The sequence below is a fragment of the Ictalurus punctatus genome, chromosome 2 (assembly GCF_001660625.3).
Source record: "Ictalurus punctatus breed USDA103 chromosome 2, Coco_2.0, whole genome shotgun sequence".
Classification (NCBI taxonomy): domain Eukaryota; kingdom Metazoa; phylum Chordata; class Actinopteri; order Siluriformes; family Ictaluridae; genus Ictalurus; species Ictalurus punctatus.
In genome coordinates this window covers 25,182,555-25,199,646 of record NC_030417.2, presented here as the reverse complement: position 1 = coordinate 25,199,646, position 17,092 = coordinate 25,182,555, and the positions used below count along the sequence as shown (strand labels likewise).

The window sequence follows — 17,092 nt, the reverse complement described above, 5'->3', positions numbered from 1 at the left end:
GCTAGCCCGTTTGATTGAGGGTAGGCTGGACTTGTTAACTTAATGCCCCACACTGCTGCAAATCTCCTCATCTCGTAGTTGGCAAATGGCACATGATCACACACTAGCTCTTTCGAGGATGCCGTGCCTAATGTACACTGCTTTCATCTTTTCAATGACTGTGCATGCTGTCTTGTCTCTGAAATTTATTACCTCAGGAAACTTTGACATGTAAGCAGAAGAAATGACTGACCTCTGATTTCGAAAATGTCAGCAGCTACTTTTAACCAGGGAAGCTCTGGGATTTCATGAGGAATGTGAGGCGCTCTCTGGTTCCTAGGCCGAAACTGTTGGCATGTTGGACATGTCTCAACCATCTGTTCTTTGTGTTTGTTCATACCAGGCCAATACAGAAACTTTCTAGCATGCACTTTTGTGTGTTAGATTCCTTGGTGTGCAATATGTAGTTCCTGCAGCATCACTGATAATATCGACTCAGGAATTAAGATTCTGTCTGATACCAGTAATATGCCACCTTGTATAGCTACTGAGTGTCTAACAGGCCAGTACTGTTGGATTGAGCAATCACGCTGTTTTCTATGTGTCGACCAGCCAGCCTTTTGTGGTTTCATTAGCATCTGGAGTGTACAATCTCTTGCAGTAGCTTCTGTGACCTGTTTCAGCATTTCCTCACATGTCCAGACGTGTGTTGACCTTCGGCAACAGTGTGTGACAGCGCATCTGCAATCAGCAAGTCTTTGCCAGGTGTGTACCGGACATTGAGGTCATATCACTGAAATTGTAAGAGCATATGCTGGAATCTCGTTGGTGCTTTGCTCAGTGGATTTTTGAAGCCTCCAATGGCTTGTGGTACATTAACACTATGCCCATACGTGAATTGATGGAATTTCTTGGCAGAGAAAACAATCGCTAGTAGCTCTTTCTCAATCTGAGCATACTTCTTTTCTGTGTCTGTTAAAGCTCTGGACACATATGCTATCGGCTGCCTCGAAAATTTAACATGATCCTAAGCCATCTTTTGATGCATCTGTTTGTATAGATAGTGTTCCGTTGGGGTCATAATACCTGAGAACTGGTGTGTTGGTCAGAGCCGTTTTAAGTGCCCAGTCGTGCCTTGGTTGCCACTGGAATGCTATGTCCTTTCTCAATAGATGTCTAAGAGGAGCTGTGAGTGATGCCTTACCTTGGATGAATGGAGCTAGATATTTTATCATACTTAGCAGGCGATGCAGTGCTTGTCTGTCTGTGGGTTCCGGCATGCTCACTACAGCCTGTAACTTGCCTTCATCTGCATTCACCCCCTGTGGAGTTATCACATGTCCCATGAAATGTACATTATTCACCTTGTATTGAATCATGTTATGGTTGACTTTTACATTAAACTGTTTTGCTCTCTCCAAAACTTTAGCAACAATCAAGTCATGTTCTTGTTCTGTGGCGGCTGTGACAATCATATCATCAGCTACAATGTGCACAGCTTCTACATCACCAAATAATTCATTGTTGTGCAGCAGGAAAACTTCGCTAGCAGACTTGACACCGAACAGTAGGCGTTTAAACCTGTATCTACCCCATAGAGGGTTGAATGTGCATAGGAGGAACTTTTGGATCAATATGTATGTGCTGTTCCCCCGGAAACTGATCCAGACCTTCAAAAACTGTGGGGTATTGAGCTATCAGCTTCTCTTTAGAGACAGGATGCTTGGTTACCACAGTCTCTATTCTTTTCAGTAACTGCATCTGTTCGTATGCTTCCTTATCGAGGGTTGGTGTGGATGAGTGACTAGTGATGTAGGGTAAACGGAGTTGCATTTTGGGTGTGGCGCACTGCAGTTTTGCTACACCCTGTGGCTTTAGTTTTGTCCCTCTGCATGTCACCAGTATGGTTGAGGTAGGTTGCAACTGCACTGGTCCCTGTAAAGTTTTATAAATAGCCCAGGGCAGAATATTTGCTTCAGCCCCTGATTCCAATTTGAATTTCACTATAACACAATGTCTATATCCATGTACCATGCTTTGCTTACAGAACTGTGCATCTGGTTTACTTCTACTGCTCCGACGAACAATGAATCCACAGTGACATTTCATTTGTGCTTTGGCTGTGCTTCTTTTTGTTCTGATTTACACATTGTGGCGAAGTGATTATGTTTCCCACAGGCATGACATGTAGCTCCAAAGGCTGGGCACTGACGTGGGAGGTGCAATTTTCCACACTTTTTGTACACGAAGGAGTCCGCATTTGCTTTTTGCTGTTGAGATGTTTTTTCATATCTCTTGTTTGGTTTTATATCTCTTGTCTTCTTTTCTATGGCCTGAACTGTTATATTTTGCTCTACCATTGCTTGTATCTGTGCCTTTTCTGCCTCTGCGGCTCTACAAATGTACATGGTTTTCTCTAGAGTTTGGTTGACTTCCCTTAAAAGTCTTTCCTCTAGACGCTGGTCATTGATGCGGAACACAGTCTTGTCTCTTATGTCAGCCTCTGCTGAGCCAAACTCAGTCTTTGCTTTTTGTTTGATCGTAGTCATATACTTATCAATACTAACTGATTAAGGCATGGAGTAGGCCCAGAACTGATGCCTCTCGAAGATGACTTTTTTTGTGGCAAGCAGTTCTTCTCTAATGCTGTTATTATATCCTGCATTATTTCATTCTCTCCTTGTGGCTCAATAGAGAGCGAGTTGTACACCTCTAAGGCTTCTTCTCCTAATGCATGGAGTAGAATGGCTGTTTTTACCTTTTCACCTTTTGAGTAAGACCTGGGTCTCTGCAAATGTTGAACCGCTGTATCCATCACCTCCAGCTTTCACCAATGTTCTCCGATAGAACTAATGGAGGTGGTAGTCTGAACTGATCTATGACAATCAGTGTTTTTATGCTGCTTTCAGTGACTTGTGTTCACTTTATTTGTAGACTTGTCACACTATAGCAAACTCACTTTAGTCATGATGCGCCGACAGGCTCATTCGGGGTCTTTTTTTCCCCCAATGCTTTTCCCATCGTGTCTACCAAATGCAAGATCAAGTTTGTCAAAACCACTCTTTCTGACACCATGTAGTATTCCTCTTCAGTTGTATACTGAATGATGTGCATACACAATATACTACATAAACAATAAGAACTGGACTAGGCAAAATCACAAAATGAGAAAACCAGAACTAATCAAAACCAGGGAGACATACAGCATTCAAAAGGCTTGGTATTGACGTACAAAATGACACAGAGAGGAAACTTCACAATGAATGTGTGAACTGACAGTTCTCATGTAGTGTGGCAGTGATAGTGTAATTGAGTCCAGGTGTGTGTGATCAGAATAACGGTGCACTTGAACAGGAGAGAGTTTGGGTGTTTTGTGGTGCATTCAAATCCTCCAGGAAAGTTCCTCCTTATGAATAGGGAAGTTGTAATTAAGACTTCAGGTGTGTTCAAGTCACTTTGGTTGGAGCAAGATGGCAGTTTAATTTCTCTTAATTAACTACAAAATAAATAAATAAATAAAACAAGGTTTTTAACTCTATTCCTAGAAAATGAAGAACAAAGAATGTGCATCAATTGTGATTTGCTTTTTTTAAAATAATGTTTTTAATCAATTTATGAAGCGACTGTAAACTTTATTGTTAACTGAGACATAAACTGATCAAGTTACTGCTACCAGTCAGTGTCCAGTCCAGTTTTATTTATAAAGCACATAATAAAACAACATTGTTGACCACAGTGCTGTACAATGTAATCAAATAAAATTACAAGGATTAATAACCACAACTTTAAAATATCAACACACACTATTCAAGAAAAACTCAGATGAGTAGCTACAATGACAATACCTCAACACTCATACCTGATCAAAAGCTAATGTAAAAGAAATGTTTTTAAATGCTTCTTAAGTTCATTCAACAATGATGATTGTCTCAAATTCTCTGTTAAACTGTTCCATAGCCTTGGGGCAGCTACCGCAAATGTGTAGTCACTTCTGCTCTTTAGTGTCGATTGAGGAACATGTAGGAGATTTTGCACATTAGATTGTAATGATCTCTTTGACTCATGAATATGAATAAGATCCATAATGTATGGAGGGTCTGTACCATGCAAAGATTTAAAAACGAAGATTAGAATCTTAAAATTAATTATGTAAGGTACTGGCAACCAATGCAATGATCTCAAGGCAGGGAAAATATGATCATATTTCCGAGTACCTGTCAGTGGTCTTGCAGCTACATTTTGGACCATCTGTAATTTGTCCAAAAGTTTTGTTTGAGTACCATAGCAAAGCGAGTTAGAATAATCTAATCGAGAGAAAATAAAAACATGAATGATCTTCTCCAAATCTATATGGGCTAATAAAGGCTTAATCTTAGCAAACATTCTTAGTTGAATAAAACTAGCTTTAACAATATCATTTATTTGAGAGTTAAATTTTAAAGCACTATCATAGATCACAGCCATTTTTTTTACTTGATGTTTCCTACAAGGGCTCAACATACCCAGGTTAATTCCAGCCGTATCACTCATTGCAGGGGGACCAAAAATAAACACCTCAGTTTTCAATTTATTAACACTCAAAAAGTTTGCAGCCATCCATGACTTTACCTCATCTACGCATGCCAACAAGTTTCCCATGGCACTGGAAGAATTTGGGTTAAAAGACAGATGCAATTGAAAATCATCGGCATAAGAATGAAATGACATTTCATTCTTACATATTTACCCAAAATCATTCCTAACGGTAGCATAAAAAGAGAAAAGAAAATGGGTACTAAAATCTAACCTTGCGGTATACCACATGATAGGGGTGCTGAGAGCGATACAAACTGTGCAAACCGAAAAACTCCTATTTTTTCGAATGAATGACTTAATCTATTTTAGGGCATTTCCACAAATACCCACACGTTTCAAGACAAGAACTGCCGTCTAGTTGAGCTAGAATCCCATAGTTTCCAACTGAGAAAATCTACCTGCTATGTTAGCTAGTGAAAACAATCCCAGCTACCAAGAATGCTCATTAAAGCTTAATATTAAAGTTTAAAATTAATATTTTCAAGAAATAAATGAACTAAATGCATAATGTTATAAACTGAGCTACACAGTAGCTGTCCTGTCTATAAACGGACTGGTACATATTTAGGGAAAGTGGCAGCAAATGTTTCAAATGAACAAAAAACAGAGCTTGACCAAGGAATTTGTCCTACTTTATGAAATTACATTTGTATTATGGCATTACTAACAGTGTATTTTCTCATAGCCTACCCTTAGAGTGACCAACATTTGCATCAGAGCCCTGCAAGAGAAAACATTTACTGTATGCCTGGACAAAGACCCGTGTAGGACCTTCAAACATGTCCAGAGGTAAATAAAGTCGGGTAGCCGCATTGTACCATAGATATAATAAATCTAGATGCCGCATTAGCTGCTGTTGCTTACTATCATGCATCAGTGTTGCTTACTTTTATACATCAACACTCACCACATTAGGAGGGGTAAGAATCCCTTGCGTTAACATTGTTTACAAAATCTGATTTTTAGCAACATCATACATTTTGCATTATACTGCTACTGATAACTTTTTAATCTACTAACAGCTATTAAAATCACTGTAATATGAGGCTAGTAATAAACTTTGGAATTCCAGGAGTTTTTTTTTTATTCATTTAACTAGAATAAGCAATAACACGACTACGTACAGTAAACTCTCGAAATATGAGAACTCTCGAAATAATGTATTTCTGTCATGTAGAAATACAAATATCAGTTATTTACATTAAAATGAGCATTAAAACTGGACCATGGACCAATAGAAGTAGGTGGCCTGGTCTGATGAATCACATTGTCTTTTACATCATGTGGACGGCCAAGTATGTGCTCATCGCTTACATAGGGAATTCCCTAGATCTCCACCTCTCCTTGGCAACACTAAGGTGACTTACACAATAGTAGGCAGGTGGTTTTAATGTTATGGCTAATGACAGTAGCTTAACAGCAACATATTCATTTTAATTTTATCAAGTAACTTAATGAAATCTGAAGGTAAAGTGACACCTGTAGCTAGCTTAGTTATGACATGATATACACAGCCTGCATGATTAACGCAGATAATGATGTTCAATCACAAATCCAACTGCATTTAATCGCAACATTTGCAACAACTACAGCTAATCACAAATCCAACTACCAAATTGGAAAAATGTATCTTACCAAATGCTACATATCGGATATTAGCCAAGAACTGAAGTTATTTTAATGAGAAGTAAAAAGAGCAATAAACTACAAGTCCCTCATAAAATAAAAACACAATTTCTCCTGAGAAAAATTATACTTGCTTCCAAATGCTGCCATTTTCACAAACAGCTTCATGGACTCTCTGAATTCTGTTCAATCAATGGTGACATTGATCTGGAAAATTGTCTTTGTTGCATCAAACTTAGCTCAAAGCAGCATCTAGGTTTCTTATATTTGTGTATTGTGTATATCAGGACCATGATGTAGTATATTTGATGATTTAATTATTTGTTTAATATGAGTAACAGTGCTAAGGTAGATATATAATTTAGTTTCTCTGTTATGTAGCATAGAGGTGTCTCCGTGCACAGACCCTGGATACTCTCTTCAGAAGAGCAAGTCTAAACACAGTCTGATGGAGGACGACTCGGGACTGAGCAAATTTCTGAGCAAGACTTTCTCTTTACCCATAAACACCTTCTCTGGAGCTTCTCAGTGACAATAATGCAACAATCATGCACACTCCTGCTACTGATCATGAACTCTACAGATTGAAATTACATACCTCTGTGCATGTGTCTATGTCTGTGCATTTGGCATCTCACCCAATACAGGCAGGTAAAAACACAAGTAAAGTACAACAGTTTTTTTTTTGTTATTGCTATTCTGTGTCAGATTGTGAATACCTCTGTATGATGTCTTTTTGATTATTTAAATAGTCTTAACATCCCAATATGGTTTTGTGTCAATCACTTCTATAGATACTCCAGATACAGCCTTTAATTTACTAATAATTTCTGCTATAAAAGTATATCTAAATACTATATGTTTAGAAGATAGTAGGTATTCACAGTGGGTCGGTATTAGGGTGCATCTTTACTCATTTCCTATTCTCCTTCATATAATTCACAAATTAGACAAGTTAGAGAAAGAAAGAAAACAAGCACCATATGCATGAAATCACTGAGATAAAAGAACACACAAAAAAATATTTATATAAAAGAAATATTTAGACACTTCGGCTGTAAGTAAAACTCACATGAGCGATATACACACAAATTTTATTTATTAGTCAGTTTGATGTAGGGTAGATTTGCTAATACATGTGGAAATATTTATTTTTCATAACCAAAGATAGATGTCATTTACATCTTGCACTCTGATGCCATTCTGTTGATATAATATCAAATGGGTGACAAGTCAGAGGGAAAAACATCATCTTAGTAAGCAGCTGGCCCTCCATGAATCACCAAAACAGCTTTGGTATACATTTGACATGTCTCTGGGATTTTTTCAAAATATATTCCTTCAGTTTTAAGGATAGGGGAGAACAGCTCTCCATAACATGTCAATGCAAAATGTGTTTAAATGGGTACAGAACTGGCAATTGTGAAGGCTAGAGCAGGAAAATACAGTATATGGAGGTCACTCTTATTTTTGCACAAAATAAGAATTTTGTCTGTGCATGAAAATGGCTACATATGATGTCCTATCTGTAAGCCGTCATGTCCTGCATGTCTACTTCTTGCCATATAATGGAGGATAAGACAGATGCAATTGCAGACAAGAGCTTTAATGAAGATTTTTATATCCAGAGGGCAAGGCAAAAGATAAACAAAGACAGGCAGTGGTCAGGCATACAGGCTGCCATGACATGACACTTCTTGTAATCTGAATTATGATCTTCATAACTGCTTCCAGTCTTGCCAAGTTCTCTCTTTAATAAGAACTTAAGTCCAACAAATGAACACATGAGATATAGTTGATAATTGTACCTGCTCCATACAAATCCTGGTACATTTCCATTTAAACCCTATCGGCATCATGACCTAAATATGACATTTTAACACCATAGAATGTCTTTATTTTCTTCAGCAGATCTTGATGCACCTCTTAGCCATGATGTGTTGTGCTTGTTCAAAACCTTTCTACAACAGTCTACATTTACTGTCTAGTAAAATTGTTAATGAATGATCTCAGTAGTGGTTTACACTTGAAATACACAAGTTTCAGGGACGTTGTCCCCCTTGTGGCCTAAACACATAGTGGACAGATGCACAGATAGCACAGTGTTTAACATAAGAACATTTTATCATGCATGTCACACATTATTGTATTATTTTATGTTTCTCACAAAAATGTTTTTAGTTATTCCATTATGTTTTTGTTATTCCACTAGTGAACTGATATGAAAATGGTGTGCATCTCAAGCATGTACTGAAGGCAGTACTTTAGATCAGTGGTTCTCAAAGTGTGATCCAGGGACTGTAAGCATATCAAAGGGGTCTTTATTGTTTTTGCAATGGTGGAATTCATAACCCATCATTTATTCATCTTCAGTAACCACTGTATTCTGATCAGGGTCACCATAACTCCGGAGCCTATTGCCATAACACTTGGCGCAAGGTGGGAGAATTCATCCCGGATGGGAAGCCAGTCCATTGCAGGGCACCATTTACACACACATACACACACCCTTAAGTACACCTAATGGCAATGGACAGTGGAAGGAAGCTGCAGAAACTGGAGAAAACCCATGCAAACATATGAAGTACAATATGAAATGCTGCACAGATAGTAACCTGAACTCGGTATTGAACCCAGAATACTGGAGCTGTGGGTTTAATCCAAACTTTAATCATTCAAAGCCAAGTAGGCTTATAAGTAATATCAAATTGGTGGAAAATTCATGGATAAAATACAATCACTGCATCCGCAAAGCCACCAGTATTGTGGACAATCCTTCTCACCCCTCTCTTCACCCTCCTGCCATCTGGAAGAAGGTACATGAGCATCTGTGCCACCCCCAGCAGTCTCTGCAACAGTTTCTTCCCTGAGGCAGTCAGATTACTCATCACCCTGCTTCCTCCCAATAGTCACCTGGTCTAGTCAAACTCCTAACCCAGTAAGACTCAGTATCACTGCACACCGCACTTTACATAGCTGCATCAGTCACTTTGTACATTCCTGCTATACTTATTGCTGCTAAATTACACAATAGTTTACAGTTTACAGCCCATGTTCTGTGAATTTGTGTCCTGTGTATTCACTTTCCTGTTGCTCTGTTTTGTGTATTTATTGTCCTGTACTCTTCTCACACTGTTGTGTAGTGCACTTTATGAAGTCTTGCGTACTGTTCTGTATTGCACCATGGTCCTAGAGAAAGACATTTCCCTGGTGAAAAAACAACAACAATAGAAGCCATCACAGAAATTCTAACGTTTCCACTACAAATACCAATGCAAGCATCAGCTAACCATTACTACTATTACCATTGCCATTATTGGTCCTTAATGGTATCTACTAGACATAACATGCCCCTCAAATTGATGCAATCCTCGAAAATCCACCCTCCAGCCCGTAACCCGGAAATCAAGCAAAGTCAACCATCTTGAAGGAAATATCAGTTCTCTAATTACATTGCAAGGAGGCAAGGAGTGAGGAAGCTTCCAGAGGAGCTAGGAGTGAGGATACACAGGTTTATCCTATGCAGAAGTGTTTTTATTGTCGAAAAACTTGATGCACATATAAATACCCCTCCTCCTTCACATCTGCCACAATCTCAAACAAAACGTCCTTTGTTGATGTGATGGAATTTTATGTGAAATATAATTAAATAATAATATGCCTACAATGAGTATTGTAATTATTTGATCCTTGCACATTTAGATATGCAAAGCTGCACAAAAGACTCAACAAATTATGTTTTATTGATTAATTCATTGTTGAATAACCCAGACATTTCACATACTATCAGTGCATTTTGCTTTATTAAGAATGTTGTTATTATTCAAGCTCATACAACATAACAGACAGATCCCTGAAGCACAGTGAGGTCATCCAGCTGAGCAAGTGGTGCTGGTGCTTAAGTGATACCACTTTGAAGTGATACTTGAGAGAGCGAGGATATTCTATTTGAATTGCTTCAGATCTCTCCTCGCATCTTAGTGATGGGAAGCTTGGATCCTTTTGCTGACTTGGATCTTTGAATCTCGTTCAGCAAAATGAACAAATCTTTTTTTGACCGCCCCATAGGCGGAATGCAGTGGGGCTGTGAAGTGATGAACGAACGATTCGAACCCGAAGACTCGAGAGGGTAACTAACCATTTCTGTTTCCAGTACTGCATGGTGCATTGCCTATGGGACGGTCACGTGATGAACGAACAACTCAAACCCGAAGACTCGACAAGTGAACTAATCATTTCTGTTTCCGGTACTGCATGGTGCATTGCCTATGGGGCGGTCATGTAATGAACGAATGACTCGAACCTGAAGACTCAGGAGGTGAACTAATCACTTCTGTTTCCTGTACAGAACCTATGGTGACGTTGCAGCGCATGCGCGGTCAACACAAAATGAACGAATCACTCTCTGAGACAACTCGTTGCTCCCGAGTCATATTAAAGATGTTTCAAAATGAACGTATTGTTCATAAACGACACATCACTATCGCGTCTCATACTTGCATCCTTCTCTCGCATCCTAAGTGAGTAGAGCAAAGATGCAAGGAAAGGAAGCGAGGAAAGGAAACGTGGACGCACAAATAAGAAATGAGTAGCACCCACAACCTTTATATAGTACACTCCTTCCCGCCATGTTGAAACGTGATATTAGTGACCGCAGACAGGCGGCGCTAGTGAGTAAAAACGCCCCGAAAGGTAAGCAACTCTAGCCGTATACAATACAGTCTCTCACTCGCTTTCTGAAGGTTTGGGACAACTTTCACACATAACGGATACAGAGGATTTTCTTTTTCTGTTTTCCACACCTAAACAGCATGACTCCACTGCGCTGTTAGGAGACAGTCGGTAAAGGTAAATAATGACTTCTTCTTCTTTTCTTTTTTTTCGCAGCATGACGTGTACAAACACACTGGAACAGGTGTACAGGTAACAGCGCGCGACACAAATCCGGGTCTTTCCTACTTTTTAAAATAGTCTAGATTGCTAAAGTTCCGTCTTTATAAGACATTGGATAGAGTGGATATTTTCCATATTTTCGCTTTGGCCACTTCCTGGTCAGGCAGTCTAATTTATTCAATAAGGAAACATGGCCACATGGTTGTAAATAATGTTCGTTTGCCATTTTAAACAGTTGTAGCCCACAGTATGACCTACCTGAACCGGTATGTAAATACAGTTCCTGTAACAAGTTCCGTAAACTCACGCACTTTCCTTCCAGATGGTGTAAACACAATCCTCCTCTCTGGATGTATTAGCCCAGGTTCCATAAAGCCTATGCAAAGATCTCAAAATGAACATTTCTTTACATCTCGATACAGTGGAATGTGCTTAAAGTGCTGAACCATATAAACCCATACTCAAACAGAACACAGCAAATTCCACCATATTATATAATTAGTTTGGCATTTATAAAAGTAGTTGTAGTTTAATTATTTCAAGATTACTCAGTTACAGACTTCTTTGCCAGTTTCTTTTGATGCTGTAGGCAGACAAGAATGCATACAGTGGGGGAAATAAGTGTTGGATGCGTTAACATTTAGTTCGGTAAATATGTTTCCAATGAGGCTATCCGCATGAAATTTTCACCAGACATCAGTATTAACTCAAGAAATCCAGAAATATAAAGAATTCACACCATTAAAGTCCATAAATAAAGTTATGTGTAATAAAGTGGAATGACACAGGAAAAAAGTATTGAACACGCTAACATAAATGTGTTTAAGGCTTTGTTTGTAATGACGGCTTCAAGATGCTTCCTGTATTAAGAAATTAATAGGCTGCAGTATTCAGGTGGGATTTTGGCCCATTCTTCTAAATATTTTGTCTTTAAATCTTGTTCAATTGGATTCAAGTCAGGGGATCGACTGTGCCATTCTAACACCTTGATTTTTTTTTTTCTCTGAAACCAATTGAGAGGTTCCATTGCCGTGAGCAGTGGGAGTGCATTGCCTATTGCTTTCTTTGTGACGATGGTACTTGCTGCCTTCAAGTGTGTCTGGAGCTCTTTCCGAGTGGTCCTTGCTACTCTTCTGACTATTATTCTGACTCCCTGGTCAGAAATCTTGCGAGGAGCTCCAGTGCGTGGCTGGTTGATGATGGAGTGATGTTGCTTTTACTTGGGGATAATGGCCCCAATGGCGCTTACTGGAGGATTCAGAAGTTTTGAAATACATCTGTATCCGATTCCATCAATATGTTTTGCAACAATAAGGTTGTGAAGGTCTTGGGAGTGCTCTTTGCTTTTACCAATCATGAGATGTTTCTTGTGTGACACCTTGGTAACGAAAAGCCTTTTTGTAGACCATGAATTTACTAACCCAGCTGATATTAATTTGCACAGATAGGAGGGATACTTACAGATTTCAGCTGGTTCCTTGCCTTGCCTCACCTTGCCTTGGAGAACTACTTTTTCTTAGCATGTTCAATACTTTTTTCCTGTCATATGACTTCATTTATGGACTTTAATGTTGTGAAATCTTTATATTTCCAGATTTCTTGAGTAAATATTGATGACTGGTGAAAATTTCATGTGAATAGCCTCATTAGAAATATATTTACTGAAAGAAATGTTCAATACTTATTTCAATACGTGTTCAATTCTTATTTCCCCCACTATACATTACCAATCAAAAGTCTGGATGCCCCTGCTCATTTAAGGGTTTTCATAATTTTCTTTATTATTTTAGGGTAATAACACACTGTAGTTACACAACGCCTAAGGGAAGTGTTAAATTCTTAAGTGTTCAGAAGCTCTTTGCATTTTCTTAACCAGCTTTGTGTAGGAGCTTCACCCAGGAGGCTTTTCCCAAATAGGCAGAGTTCCTCAATGCTTCTCATAAGCGCTAAATGAACTAGAAGAACTACTTGTTTTTAGTAAAAACGTATTAAAAATGCAGTTTTATTCGGAAAAACAACTTATACATGGGCATTAACTTTACGTTTGTCTCAGGATAAAAACCCATTCAGTCTTAATTCTTTAAATCAGCCATAAATCAAAAATGTCAAGGGCACACACATCTTTGTGTGCTCAAAGATTTGACTAGTTGTGTACAAAAAAAACCCCGACACTTTTGTTCACAGGGAAATCTGAGACAAACTGGTTAAATTAAAGGTTGCTTGGGCTTGGGTAAAGCTAGCCATATAACGAAGCAAAAACAAAACAATCATATTTTAGCAGTAGTTTATTATATATATATATATATATATATATATATATATATACACTACACAACAGGTCTTTGTGTTGAAACAAAGCAATGGCATGGAATGTTAAACACGTGCACAGTACTCCTAAAAGTTAGCAAATAATTGAAGACGGATGTATTTACTAAGCTGTGACTTAGTAAAAAAAAAAAAAAGTTAGTTACTTACCCTACTATTAACATACTTGTTTATTCATTCATTCACAGAGGTCTTATGACTGTTTGCTGTAACAGAGGGAGCAGCCATGAAAAGGAACAAGCAATGGGATGTCAGAGGAGCAGTAGGCTTTGCAGCTTTCTTCCATTTCCTCTATTCCTGTGCCAGAGGCTGCCTTTTGCCCTTCCTCACCATTTACTTTCGGCACCTTGGCCTCACTGCTGTCATGACAGGCACCATCATGGCTGTTAAACACGTAGTTGCACTGGTGTGGACACCTCTCTCCTGCATCCTGGCCAGGCGTCATAATAAACGGCGCATGGTCATAACAGGGTCTCTCATTTGCTCAGCAGCAGTTGCATTAGTGCTTCTGCTCTTCCCACCCACAGGAAAGAGCACAGAGAGCCGAAGTTGTAATATTAGTCAGCTGAATGCAGTACATGAGCTTAGCTCAACTACTCTGAAACCCAAGACAACGCTACAAAAATTCTCTACACCTGTTTTGTTCTCAACAGAACACAAGATGACGCCTACTGAAGAGTACAATAACACTGAATACATACCTACAACGCCAGTCAGAATCTCAGAATTACATAACAACCAGAGTACCACTGTGAATACAGCAAACAATCAAAGTGACTGGAAAGAATCTTTGGAAATAAAAACTTTTCAGATGCCTTCACCAGATAACAGGAGCAGATCTTTAACCAAGCGTGAACAAAAGCAGCAGGAGATCAACAAGATGCAATATGAATTCCTTGGGAGCTTGAAAGTCATGGACACACAACATCAAATGTTTTTCTTGGTCATGATCATCATAATCCTATGGGAGATTCTGGCTGCTCCATTGACATGGACAGCTGATGATGGGCTCCATGAGTACCTTGATTTTGTGGATGCCACCGAACGTCACAGGGCTGTTAAACCATGGAGATTGTTAGGGACTGCTGGTGGTATGGGATGCTCTGGTATTCTAGTAAGCCTCCTTTACTGTTTAATTGGAACAGTGTTGCATTTTTACACCTACTCTCTGCTCATGGTTCTAGCAATGCCTCTTGCTGCTTTGTTACCACTTTACCGGCACAAACGTGAACATGTTCCTGGGGCTGGCTTGAAGGCACTGCACCTAGTACGAGGAGACTCGCAGGCACTGCTCTGTGCCGTCACTGCTGTCCTTGCTGGCATGGCAGGCTCTGCTGTATCTGATTTCCTTCTGTGGCAGATGCAAGATCACAATGCTACAGAGCTTCAAATGGGTATTACTTTGGCTGTTGTGCCTCTGTGCCAGGCTGCCTTTGCCCCATTGAATGAATGTTTAACTCGTCTTCTGAAATCCCATGGCCGGTTACTACCTCTTGGTATCATGGGTCTGTCTCTGCAGTGCCTTTCCTATTCTTTCATGTGGACTCCATGGACAGTACTTCCTTCTCAGGTTCTGTCTGGAATCAGCATTGGTGCCCTCTGGTGGTCATTAGAGGCTCAATCTGTGGACATAGCCTCTCCAGGGACAGAGCTGGCAGTGAAGCGAGTGTTTGAAGCCCTTTATCAAGATCTTGGTGCTGGACTAGGCAGTGTAGCAGGTGGGTTTGTGGTACAGAAGTTTGGGATTAAGATCCTCTTCCAGGGTACAGCAGCAATGCTCGGAGTGTGGTGCATTTCTTTAGCCGTGCTGCAGTGGAGAATCCCTCGCCAACGCAGGATAAATTACTCACGCCTGCTGGCGGCTGACGCCAGTGAAATGAGCGAGTCGGAGTCTGAGCAGGACAATGACTGGTTGGAGAAAGCCATGGAGGAGGACAAGGGGAACAATAATTGGAGGAGGCTGGATTAATCAGGATGATAAACATTCTTCCACAAAGATATGATGCCAGAAAACCAGCTGAGTGACTGTTAAAGTCAAAGACATTGCAATGTGGAGGGTTTAAAAGTCAGTATGTTGAAATGTTATACTTTGTTCCAGATTGGCCTTAATGGCTTTAAGAACATTACAGAAGGTCATTAAATCACAGTTGCTTTGCTTCTATTGCTCAGCCTGTCACAGCTGGATGCTGCATGAGCTGCAATTTGTTTCAGCTGCCATAAAGCCAATATGATTGTCCTAAATTACATATTGTTAAGTATGCTAATCTTATAAAGAAAAGTAAAGCTTATATAACTGTTTCTTGTTTATTGCCTCTTTAAAGCTCAGAAATGCCTGGAACCATATTACATTTAAAAAGCAATGAAATACAGTTTGTTTTTATGGCTTTCTTAAACTAATTATATATATCACCACCACAGAGCATCAGACGAGATATACAATTATGCCACAGCACTGTTAAATTTTTGCTTTTGATTCATCCGAAGGTGTTCATTAAATTTTGATTATCTATAGCTCGGACAGTAGTCCTGCTGGCAAGTTTTTTTTTATTAATTCACTCATTTTAATGTTATCATTTCTATCGTAACAATGTACACACTGAGGTGTGTGTAAGCTTAGGTAATTGTTCATATGGTGACGTTTTCTGGCCCAGTTTCTTGAAAGAGAAAAAAAGAGAGGCTGGTGAGAGAATGGCTGTTTTTAACTGTTCTAATCTAAGTGTTAAGGCATGCACAACAGTCCACAACATTAAACGTGGCTATAAATGTTTAAAATTCGGACATATTCTATAATAGATAAAAATTGTCAAAATTGACACCTGACCATCACACCCATATGTGCTTTTTGAACATCCCAATTTCCTGTTGCTGTTATAATAACCGCCAATGTTGCTCTGAGCATTTGTACCCATTCAGCTACAAGAGCATTAATGAGGTCTGGCGCTGATGTCGGGCGAGGAGGTTTGGCACATAGTTGGCCTTCTGGTTCATCCCAAAAGTGAGGTCAGGGCTCTGTGCAGGTCACTCGAGTTCTTCCACACTAACCTTGGCAAATCATGTCTTCATGGACCTTACTTTGTGCACATATGCTTGCCATGTTTCCTGTTAAAGTCCATCGCAACCTTGTGACCGCTTCCCAACCAGGCTATGAAATTCATTTCAATACGTTCTTAAGGGCTGCAACTAACGATTATTTTCATAATAGATTAGTTGGCCAATTATTTTGATTGTTTAATCGGATGGGGGGACTTTCAGTACCACTTTTTAATTTATTTAAAATAAAATCTGCAAACTGAGTGTTACAAATATAAACTTCAGACTTAAACTTTACACAGATGTTTTTCCAATTATATAAGACTGAAAAGAACCCAATACACAGACACACATCAGAATATATATTATTCATTTAGCACTGTAGTTTAATTCTGTGCTTTTTATATATATATATATATATATATATATATATATATATATATATATATATATATATATATATATATATATATACAGTGAGGGAAAAAAGTATTTGATCCCCTGCTGATTTTGTACGTTTGCCCACTGACAAAGAAATGATCAGTCTATAATTTTAATGGTAGATTTATTTGAACAGTGAGAGACAGAATAACAACAAAAAAATCCAGAAAAACGCACGTCAAAAATGTTATAAATTGATTTGCATTTTAATGAGGGAAATAAG

At 39.0% G+C, this 17,092-nt stretch overlaps 2 protein-coding genes across 6 annotated transcripts in view; both read left to right on the top strand.

Moving 5' to 3' along the window:
* The window catches only part of pik3r6b (phosphoinositide-3-kinase, regulatory subunit 6b), a 25,708-nt gene extending 15,861 nt beyond the window's left edge, over positions 1-9,847 (top strand). For all 4 annotated transcript variants that reach the window (XM_017460850.3, XM_017460834.3, XM_017460844.3 and 1 more), the window contains exons 19-20: positions 5,240-5,343; positions 6,562-9,847. In XM_017460850.3, the coding sequence (XP_017316339.1) occupies positions 5,240-5,343; positions 6,562-6,712 (255 nt within the window). In that variant the 3' untranslated portion in view covers positions 6,713-9,847. The remainder of the gene's footprint in view (positions 1-5,239; positions 5,344-6,561) is intronic.
* Positions 9,848-10,595: 748 nt separating this feature from the next.
* Positions 10,596-15,914, top strand: mfsd6l (major facilitator superfamily domain containing 6-like). Of its 2 annotated transcripts, XM_017462219.3 has the most exons (3): positions 10,596-10,872; positions 11,068-11,103; positions 13,587-15,914. In XM_017462219.3, exon 3 carries the CDS (start codon positions 13,625-13,627, stop codon positions 15,365-15,367), a length of 1,743 nt encoding a protein of 580 aa, XP_017317708.1. In that variant the 5' UTR covers positions 10,596-10,872; positions 11,068-11,103; positions 13,587-13,624; the 3' UTR covers positions 15,368-15,914. The 2 variants fall into 2 exon arrangements, with proteins under 2 accessions (XP_017317708.1, XP_017317691.1); XM_017462202.3 differs by lacking the exon at positions 11,068-11,103 and having other exon boundaries at positions 10,839-11,028.
* Positions 15,915-17,092: the final 1,178 nt, after the last annotated feature.